The sequence below is a fragment of the Mastomys coucha genome, unplaced genomic scaffold, assembly GCF_008632895.1.
Source record: "Mastomys coucha isolate ucsf_1 unplaced genomic scaffold, UCSF_Mcou_1 pScaffold9, whole genome shotgun sequence".
In the NCBI taxonomy this organism is placed as follows: Eukaryota; Metazoa; Chordata; class Mammalia; order Rodentia; family Muridae; genus Mastomys; species Mastomys coucha.
This window is the reverse complement of record NW_022196915.1, coordinates 15,429,031-15,439,519: the sequence shown is the minus strand read 5'-3', so window position 1 is coordinate 15,439,519 and position 10,489 is coordinate 15,429,031. Positions and strand designations below refer to the sequence as shown.

The following is a 10,489-nucleotide window of genomic DNA, read 5'->3' as shown; positions in this document are numbered from 1 at the left end:
AGAGAGGGAGAGAGAGAGAGAGAGAGAGAGAGAGAATTTCTCTCAAAACCCAGCTCCTGGTTTTGTTGATTCTTTGTATAGGTCTTTTTGTTTCTACTTGGTTGATTTCAGCAGTTTGATTATTTCCTGCTGTCTACTCCTCTTGGGTGAATTTGCTTCTTTTTGTTCTAGAGCTTTAAGGTGTGTTACTAAGCTGCTAGTGCATGCTCTCTCCAGTTTCTTTCTGGAGTCACTCAGTTATGAGTTTTCCTCTTAGCACTGCTTTCATTGTGTCCCATAAGTTTGAGTGTGTTGTGCCTTCATTTTCATTAAATTATAAAAAGTCTTTAATTTATTTCTTCATTTTTTTCCTTGACCAGGTTATCATTGAGTAGGGTGTTGTTCAGCTTCCATGTGTATGTGGGCTTTTTGTTGTTTTTGTTGTTATTGAAGACCAGCCTTAGTCTGTGGAGATTTGATAGGATACATGGGATTATTTCTACTTTTTTGTATCTGTTGAGGCCTGTTTTTGTGACCGATTATATGTTCGGTTTTGGGGAAGATATCATGAAGTGCTGAGAAGAAGGTATATTCTTTTTCTTTAGGATGAAATATTCTAAAGATATCTGTTAAATCCACTTGCCCCATCAGTTCTGTTTGTATTACTGTGTCTCTGTTTAGTTTGTGTTTCCATGATCTTCCCATTGATGAGAGTGGGGTGTTGAAGTCTCCCACTACTATTGTGTGATGTGCAATGTGTGCTTTAAGCTTTAGTAAAGGTTCTTTTATGGATGTGGGTGTCCTTGCATTTGGACCATAGATGTTCAAAAAAGATAAGGAAGGACACTTAATACTCATCAAAGGATGCCCTAATAATTATCTGACTGTGCACAGCTAGGTATTTTGCAGATGTTGTTCTCATGGACCATCTTAGATCCCACAGAATCCCAGGAAGACAGTTTGCCCTGGTTGTGACATTTGGAGCATAACCTGTATTCTATATAACACATTTTAGAAGTACAAATGTAAATTTTATTGACAAGCTTAATTCTATGCCTACATCAACCAAAACAAAACAAAAAGCTGGTGGTAGTTGGGAAACTGAAGATATTCCACGATGCAGATATAAATTAGTAGACCCACTACTACTCCATGTAGAGTGCCTGAGCCCCCAGTATCCCTACTTTGTAGAGGAGCATGCTGAGGACTAGCTAGAAGCAGCAAAGTGGAGAGCCTGTTATCCAGACTTCTCTTCCGTAGGAGCCTCTGCCCTTAACCATGCACTAATCAATCAATCGGCATCAATTAAAGTTGCAAAGCCAAGGACACTTTTGCTGTTTTGTTACTGTTATCATTGTTATAATTAATCCAACACTTAGCACTGTGTACTAAGCACTTGTACTCAGTACTCAGTACTCAACAGTGTTCTCACTTCTCCCATCTACCTCTGAAAACAGATTGGTTCACTTCAGTGCATATAAGAATATTGTGACTTAGAAATAGCTTGGATCCCAACTACCAAGCAAAGCTATCTAAACTAATCACTTCTGGCCTATAGAGATTGCGTACTATGTGCTCGTTCTCATGTCCCCATTATTTAACCTGACACAGAGTCTTATTGACCAAAAACGTTATAATAATAAAGTTGGGTCTATGCTATACTTCAAAGACATTATGTATTTTACTATATGAATATATTCATAGTTCAAGTTTCTTTAAATAATATAACTATGCAATCGTATCATGACATTGGTCTTGCCCTCAATAACATGGTAATATGGTACATCTTACATTTTTACATATGTGTTCAGACTCCTGGATGTGTTGGTGCTAGGTTGCTGTGAGTTTGAGGTCAGAGACCCCTTGGCTGAAGTTGACCCAGAAAGTAGAATTCTTGTGATGCATAAATGATAGCCGATCAAGCCAACACAACTGCTTCAGGAATTATAGCTTACAGAGTTGCTTGGCAGATGAAATCACTGAACTAATTAGAAAATAATGCATTGTGCTGTGCCTAGAAAAATCACAGAGCTTCTTAAGGAGAACTGCATCTGAGCTGGGTGGGTTGCCAGGCGCGGCTTTGAGCCTGAACACCAAGCTTTCATTATTTTCTTCCCTCTTTTCCCTATAGCCCAGAAACTGAAACAGACCCTGGAGCCTTGTGATACTGAATACCCAGCCTTCGTGTCTGAACGCACCATCAAGGAGACCACAGGGAACATTGCTTGCGAAGACTGCTCCAAGTAAGCCATCCCAGCCCCTGCAGCCCACTGCACTCACCTTTCTATTGATAGTGGAGCTTTCCCCATAGGCCAATGAGACTGGAGAACAGACACACAACTGCACTGAGAGTCAGGAAACATGGCTGCCCTCTGGTGTGAGAGTGTAATTTTATCAGCTGGACTGGCCCTTGGTGTTGGTATTGTTTTTAGATTGGGAAACATTCAGAATGTATAGCAATACAGCCTGAAGTATAGATGAGTTTAGTCCAATACCTTGCTCTTTGGAGGAAGTCCTAACTGAAGTTTCCCTAGCTAACAGTTGGTAACTTCAGCAGACGTACTTAGATATGTTTAGAGAGGACAGAGCCCTTGTGTATACCTGAATCCCACCTACAAGGCATGCTTTCTATGTGATCTGATGCTGAGCATCTAAGGTCTGAGGACAAACAGATTTTAACAGTTCTGTTGGTCATTTAGAGACTTGGGTCTCTGTTCCGGTTGGGTAGGTGGCTACTGAATAGTTGGGTCCATTCTTATTGATTTAGGTACCCTGTGCTTCTGAGACTCGTTGTTAATAACTACAGACACTCGCTGTGCACCATCCTGCTCTTTGATCAATTCACTATTGGTGGATGACTCTTGTTAATATTTTAAAATAATCCACTTTGTCCTTTTCTATCTTATGCATTGTGTATCACTCCTAAGAAAGTCTTCACCTGTCCTAACTTAGCGATGTTTGCATTTTCCTTCTAAACACATTCATGTGTGCTGTTTGTATTTAGAACTTTAACCTCATGCAGTTTGTATGTGCTGCCCAGCACAAACGGACCTCTGACTTCACCCTTTTCCATATACTATACAAGTATAAAGCTGTACTTCATTTTCAGTGTATAGGTGGTAGGGTACATGTGCACTGACCAGGGACATGTAAAGGTCAGAGGGCAACTTTGCAGAATGGGTTCTCTCTGTCTGCCTTTACATGGGTTCTGAGGACTAGCCTACATTAGCAGGCTTGCATAGCTGGACCTTTAAGGGCCCATCTCAACATCCCTGATATCCCTTAATCTGCACTTGTGTGTATCTTTTTGCATATGTGAGTATGTGTGTGAAGTTGGGGATTGAACCTGGAGATTCACACCTATTAGGAAGCCATTCTATTAACTTTCACTTTTTGTGGAATAGTCTTTGATTCCCTATCCATTTATAATGATGCTTCTAGCCACTGATCTGCAGGGCTGTTTTTGATGTTATGTGTTGTCAGTGTGTAGGCCTTTAGTATAGCTAGTCTCCTAGCTATACTTAGGAGAGCATGTGTCCTTTCCTTACTCTTCCTCCAAGGTATTCTTGGTATTCTTGGCTCTTTAGCCTTTCATATTAACTTTAGAATTTGCTTGGTAATTGCTATGAATTCTAGGGTGCTCATGAACATTTCTGCAAGCTGCAGCCAGTTTGAAGAGGATGACAATTTTTAGGATATCTGACCTCTCTAATCATAAATTAAACATATTTCCTTATTTATTTGCCTTTTCCCATGTCTCTTAAAGTAGATATAAATATATCAGATTTATACCTAGCCCACTTGTAGTTTTTCTTGTTTTAGTAAGAACAATACATCTATAACTACTTTCCTAATGTATAATGATAATACTTGAAGATAATAGTAATACATAACAGTAATACTTGTTTCTGTTTATTGAATATTTTATAGACAACAGATTGCTCTGTGTGCTTTAGATCTAATCATTCTTGCATGGATTCCCTGGATTTTCTGCATAGGATATGTTATAATTTATAAAAAGTGTCTGATCCCCATATTTAATTATTTGTGTTGTGATGTGTGCTACTAGATACTATTGAAGTTTCTATTAACCATGTTTAACAATATAGTATTAAATATATTTATTAGATTTTATTATAGAATATAAAAAATGTGAAAATTTTCATGTTAGCCATTTTTTAAAACTCCATATTTTAATTATTTTTAAAGAAATGACAGGCATGGATGTACCCTGCTACAAAGAATGATTCTAGAATATTCTGATATTCCTTACTGAATGTCATAATAATTTTGAAGAATAAAAAGTGTTCTGAAGTTTAAATCCGTATTACTTAAAAAAAAATATTCTTTTGACAGTTTCATACACATGTATAATGCATTCTGGCAACATGCATGCCCCTGCTCTCTTTTTTCCACCTTCTACCCATCAGCCTTCTTTATTGAAGATGTTAAATACTTATATTTACAATTTAAATCTATATAGTATGGGAACATTTGCATAGCCATTGTTATTGTCCCTGCTTAGAATTACTATGGGTTTATCATAGGTCAGTACTTGCTAGTCTAAGGAAACATCAAGAGTTTCTGTTGCTGTCATTATTGTTTGATACCTGGATAAATACTGGATTGTATTTCACATATTTATATTATTTAGGTAACTTATTCCTATGTTGTTCTGCTGATTTGTTTACTTTTTATTTGAAATATGTGTATTTCATGATAGAAATATGTATTGCAGGAATACATGCAGGCATTGTAAATGTGTATAATAATGTGCTCCATAATGTTATCTTGACTGATGGTGGCCACCTTATGTTAACATAGACCCATAAGATTATACTGACTGGTGACTTTGAAGCACCTTAGTTTGCTTCTACTTGATGATATTCACAAAGTGACATATGGTTCTGTGTGTGAATGTGGGTGTGCTGTACCTTTCATAACAGAGACCTTATTTAAAGTGAAAATCATACTTGATTTCTCCAAATAAAACTGCCATTGCCACTTACTACCAAGAAACAAAACCACCCAGGCCAAAACATATTGCTAAATTCATTCATTTGACTTACTTGACTTATTCGACTTACATTTGTGGTCAAAAATTAAAGTGGCTAGAATTTTCTTTCTTTTATTATCTTTTGGCTTTGTTCTTAAGTGTGTGCACAAACAAAAGGGATTTTCCCCCTTTCCTCTACTATTTGTAACACTTTTTATTAGATGAATATGTTTCTCATGAATTTGGTAAAAATTCATATAGCTTCCAGTAGCTGATGGGATATGTGGGGTAAGCATGTACAACTACTTAGGTCACTTCTTTTGTTGACAGATCTCTCTGCATTTTCTATTTCTCCTTCTTTTGTAAACCTTTCATTTTATTATTTTAAGTTAGCATGCAAATTCATGGCTTCTGTTATATCATTTTCTTATGTACATATCATTTTCTTTTCATTCTCTTTATTTTTGAATTGATTTAGTGATTATATTTCTTTTGGTAGTGTTTATTTCATCTCATTTCCAAGTTTATTGAGTTCACTCATAAATGATGCTTGATTTAAAATATTAACATATTTGTTATTTTTGTCCTTTTCCTTTCATTTAAAAAAGTATTTGGTATATTTAAAAGTATGCCTATTTATAGGGTGCCATGTGAGGTTTTGAGGTTCATTGTATAATTATTCAGAGTAAGAGGATATATCTCCTCAAGTATTTATCATTTCTTAATGTTAAAGATATTCAAAGTTCTCTCTTCTGGCTTTTTAAAAAATGTGCAGTACACTGTTCCCTTTTAACTTGTGAGTTTTAAAATCTTTCTCTATCCCCTATATCTCTGACTCTGCCACGTTCTTCCTCTCTACCCTCACATACTCTTCAGACTGCCAGGGATGTGTGGTTTGTCTTCGCTCTGTGTTTTGAGTTTACTCTGTTTTTAATCTTTAAGTATCTTGTGTTTTCTGTTCAGCTTTTTTCTGTGTACTGTGCATCTTTCACTCCATTCCAGTACATCTTCATCAATGTAATGTCCAGGTTTTCAAATTTAGCCTGTAAGGTTTTCTAACTTGAAGCCATTTGTATCTGCACATATTCAAATGATGGTTGAGATTTTATAATAGATGAATTTTGAGGCTTTTCTTGCTTATTATTAGTGTCTGATTAAATGGTGTTGTAGCCCACATAATGTCCTTTTTTGTATGTGTGCAAAATTGGTTACTGTAGTATTTGTTCATATGCTTTGAAAGCAAGATGTTTTCAAATATCTTTGTAGAAAGATCAATATTTACCTATCGGACCAAATGTGATCAGTGTATTTCAAACCTCTGCTTATTTTTTCTATTGTGTATATGAGTTTTTATTACTGATGTCATGTAATCTCTTCCCAGGGTTAGGAATTTTTACCTATCATTCAGTTCATCTTATGATCTAGGCTCTGAAGTTGTATTACCATGGAAATCCTTGTTTGGGTCAAGATTGCTTCCTAACCAGTCGTTCCTTTCTCCCAATCTATGTATGAGCCATCTTTATACATAAATACCTCACACCTCAGCATCGCTTTGTTCTGCTTACCACACAGGTAAAGCTGCTCATTCAAGGAGTGTTGCCTAAGCACATATGTCCAGTCCCTTCATTTCTCAGTTCTGCTGGTGTCTTTTTCACACTGGGATTTTGCTCAGTACCTAGGATACAGCTGGACTTGATATTTTCATTGCTTGAATCCTGTGCAAGATTGACTCTTGGATAATACTTTTGTGTTTTCTGAAGAGTTTGGGTTTCTTTGGAATGCTTTTTTTCCCCCAAGTTTGTTGTTAATTTTTACTTTTATTATTATTTTTTAATTTTCTGTATCCACCTTTTCCCCTGTGAGTACACGGGTATACACTGCATCCTTCCAATAACTACCCTTGCTCTGTGGACTTACCCTGATTAGTTAGAGCTTCTCCCTTGTTCATGAACAAGTAAAAACTTGAGGGACTTCTCCTGACTCATCTATACAGCTCCTTCATTCTATATTTTTAATGCAGTAACTATTTGATTTAATATAGGATGTCATTGGTTTCTTTGACCATGGTTGCTTTAGGAGTGTCATTTTTATTTTTGGTTGTTAGGAGTGACACATTCTGCCATGCTTTGTTTAAAGTCCTGGATGAATGCTGCCATACAGGCCAAGGCCACAGGCTCTAAGTAAGGATGCTTTCTACTGACTCCTGCATCTCAGCTCTGAGATTTGGTAGGTGGTTTTTCCCTCCCTCCATTTCAGTGGCTTTCACAGAGTCCCTCCTCTAGCCTGTTCTGAAGTTTCATTGTGGTAATTTTCAATATCAATTTATCCTTTTTGCTTATTTGATTATCCTTCATGATTATTTTAACTCAGTGTCCTTTTGGTCTGCTGCTTAAAATGTCTACCCTGTTCCTAATATGCACGACTTTATAGAAGGTTAATTTGCTTCTTTTATACTTAGTTATTTCTTCCAAAGACTGTAGTCTTTGTTAGGTTCTCTGTGCTGAATAGTGAACTTTTAAGAGTATTGTAGTCACATCCCTTAGAGAGCTACTGACCATCTTTGTTCCTGCGCATGCTTTCTTTGATGGTAAATTCTTTGCTTGTGTATTCTGTTACAATTTTTTAAACTCTGAACTTGTCTTGCATATTAATTATTATTCTGTGGCACTAGCACTGGGCTCCAGTTTCTATGGTAGCTGTTCTGCTGGGCTGCTCTCATGTATCTTATTGGTATTGACTGCCTGGATTGTGATGTAAGTCTTCCTATGTAGGGGCTTCATCACCATATAATTATGGTAAATATTTTCCCTAAGCACAATTCATTTTCAGCTGGAAGTTTGGCTTCCCATGGGTACTGCTGTTTTTCCTGCTCAGAGCCTTGGTGCGGGTCAGATGATCAATTCCTTATACTTACTATGCAGCTTGGCTTCCCTCCTCCCAGAAGCTCTCTTGCAGTCACACATGCTTTGTTTTCTCAGGCCACCTTACATATGTGTCTGAGTGTTTATGGCAGGATGGCTTTTATGTTTGCCCACTCTGTCATATCAGAGGTTTTTCTTCTGATTGGGGACATTCTAGGGCCAGCATAAGAAAGTGATGAGTCTGTGTAATGGTTTAGCACAGGGGACCTTGGAAGTACAAAGTTCAGGATGTGATCCCTGCCTTCTTAATTTCTTTGTGATAAGGGGCAAGAAAACACAACTTGTAGAAGACTTTCTTTTTCTTGGATAATTTGTGGGGTAATAATAGTAAGCTTATCATGGACTTTCTGTAAGTACCAAGTGAGAAAAATTGTGTTATGGAATTAGCACTCTGCCTAGAACAAACTAATACCCAGTAAATGGCCGTATTCCACACATGGATAGTGCTCTGGAATACTTGTATGTGTGTCCCCTACCCCCAAAGTCATATGTCAGAACCTGTTTTCCAATGTGATAATATCAGTACGTGGTGTCCTTTAAGGAATAATTAGGGCCTGAGAGCTGCACTGTCTACCCCTCCCCCCCGACGGGAAATTAATGTCATCACAAGAGAAACTTGAGGAAGTCTGTCTGAATCTCTACCCCATCTTTGAGCAGAGGGTAAGCTCTCTCTACAAAATCAGTCTGCTGATGATAAACAGCAAACCATTTTGTTTACCTTAAGTTACTTACTAAGGTATTTTTTGTTTGTTTGTTTGTTTGTTTTTATTTTTTGTTTTTTTGTTCTTTTATTTTGTTTGTTTGTTTTGTTTTGCTTTGTTTGTTTTTTTCGAGACAGGGTTCTCTGTTTAGCCCTGGCTGTCCTGGAACTCACTCTGTAGACCAGGCTGGTCGCGAACTCAGAAATCTACCTGCCTCTGCCTCCCAAGTGCTGGGATTACTAAGGTATTTTGTTAAGTGCCACAAATCGCTGAGATGTTTCATACCACACAGTCACTAAGTTTGAACCCTGAAAAACATTCTGGAGAAGTGCGAATATTCATGTCCCTAGTCTAATATCACTCTTGTCCCCACAGAAACAGAAACTACATGCCAGACTTTAATAGCACACCTTAGAAGTTACTGACAAAACATGACTTTGTGTTCTGGGGAAGTGTATGTCACCAGTTTCACAATAAAGAATCTTACAGACAAAAGGGATACTAAACCACCAGGCATCAAGATTGCAAACTCCTGGAGGTCACCCTTATGTCTTGGTAATCAATACATTTGTTATAATTCTTATGGCCCTCATATCTGAGCAAACTGAAGAAAATCCAAGGCAGGAGACTGGTGAGAAAAGCAACATTTTCCCTTAAATACCTCAAAATGAGAGACCAACGATGCTGTTTGATTAAAATTACCTAAAATTCTCAGAACAAAGAAACATTCACCCATCCCTTTGCTACATGGGAGACTATGACATTCTCCTGTGGTCCAGAGATTAGGTTGTTGCCATGGAGAGTTTGTGGGTGGATGGAATGGACACACCTAAGTTTGGCTCTGTATACAGAGCTATCCCTGCTTGGTTTCAGAAGCCCTACTGAGCTGGAGGAGTAAGGAGGCAAGGCATTGAAGTGCTCAGGAGTATAGATGGAAGGACTTTAGCCCTTCCTTCCGTTTTTGAGTAAGCTTTTCATTGAAGCATGGTTCACAGAGAAATATATGGAAATCCTAAGGTTTCAGGTATAGGCTTGGGATAAGGGCAGTCAACATTTCATTAAAATCAGTTGTATACTACTCTTCACTTTTTGCCAGACAAATCTATCCATGCTGCATGTTCGAAGACCTCAGAGAACAACACCAGCTCCCCATCAGCCTCCCCCCAGTATATCCCTTGTTTGACATGATTCCCACTTCCCATGGGAACACCACTGTCTAGATTTCTGTGTTCATTGATGGTTTCCGTACCTGTATCCTGTGAGGTGACGGAGGAGTTAATAAGATAAGGAGCTTCATGTCCTGAAGTTTGTTCCTAATGACTTGGCTCCAAAAAGAAAATGAACTGTAGGAAGAAAATTAAAACTATCTCGTGACTTCAGTAGTATTTGTTAGGCTGTCTGTTACATAGCACATACTGGACTATACCCGAAGAAGTAAGGATGACGGAAGCATCCATGATGGTGGGCTTTGCAGGCAAGTCACCAGGCAGTTGGGATGTGAGTGGTTAAAGAAGAAGTAACACCCAGGAGCGCAAAAATGGGGAAGCTATGGTGAAGAAAATTACTACCTAATAAAAGAGGTATAGTGTGTGTGTGTGTGTGTGTGTGTGTGTGTGTGTGTGTGTATGAATGGTAGTGTGATACATCATAGAGAGACTGGGAGGAGGGGTGCTGTTGATGAATTGAGCTCCATTACTGTCTGCAGAACCCTTCCCATCTTTTCTAGCTCCATTACATAAAATCCAATTTATTAGAACATGCCCATTAGTGAAATGGGCCCTCCCACGTCAGTCATCAAGAAAATGCCCCACAAGCCAATCTGATGGGGGTGTTCTCCCGACTGAGGTTTCCTCATCTAAAAGGACTAGCTTTTGTGTCAAGTTGACATAAAT

The 10,489-nt window shown here is 38.0% G+C and overlaps 1 protein-coding gene across 2 annotated transcripts in view; it reads left to right on the top strand.

Moving 5' to 3' along the window:
- Window positions 1-10,489, top strand: part of Cacna2d3 (calcium voltage-gated channel auxiliary subunit alpha2delta 3) — an 816,591-nt gene that overhangs the window by 773,015 nt on the left and 33,087 nt on the right. For both annotated transcript variants that reach the window (XM_031361417.1, XM_031361418.1), the window contains one exon: window positions 2,111-2,222. In XM_031361417.1, the coding sequence (XP_031217277.1) occupies window positions 2,111-2,222 (112 nt within the window). The remainder of the gene's footprint in view (window positions 1-2,110; window positions 2,223-10,489) is intronic.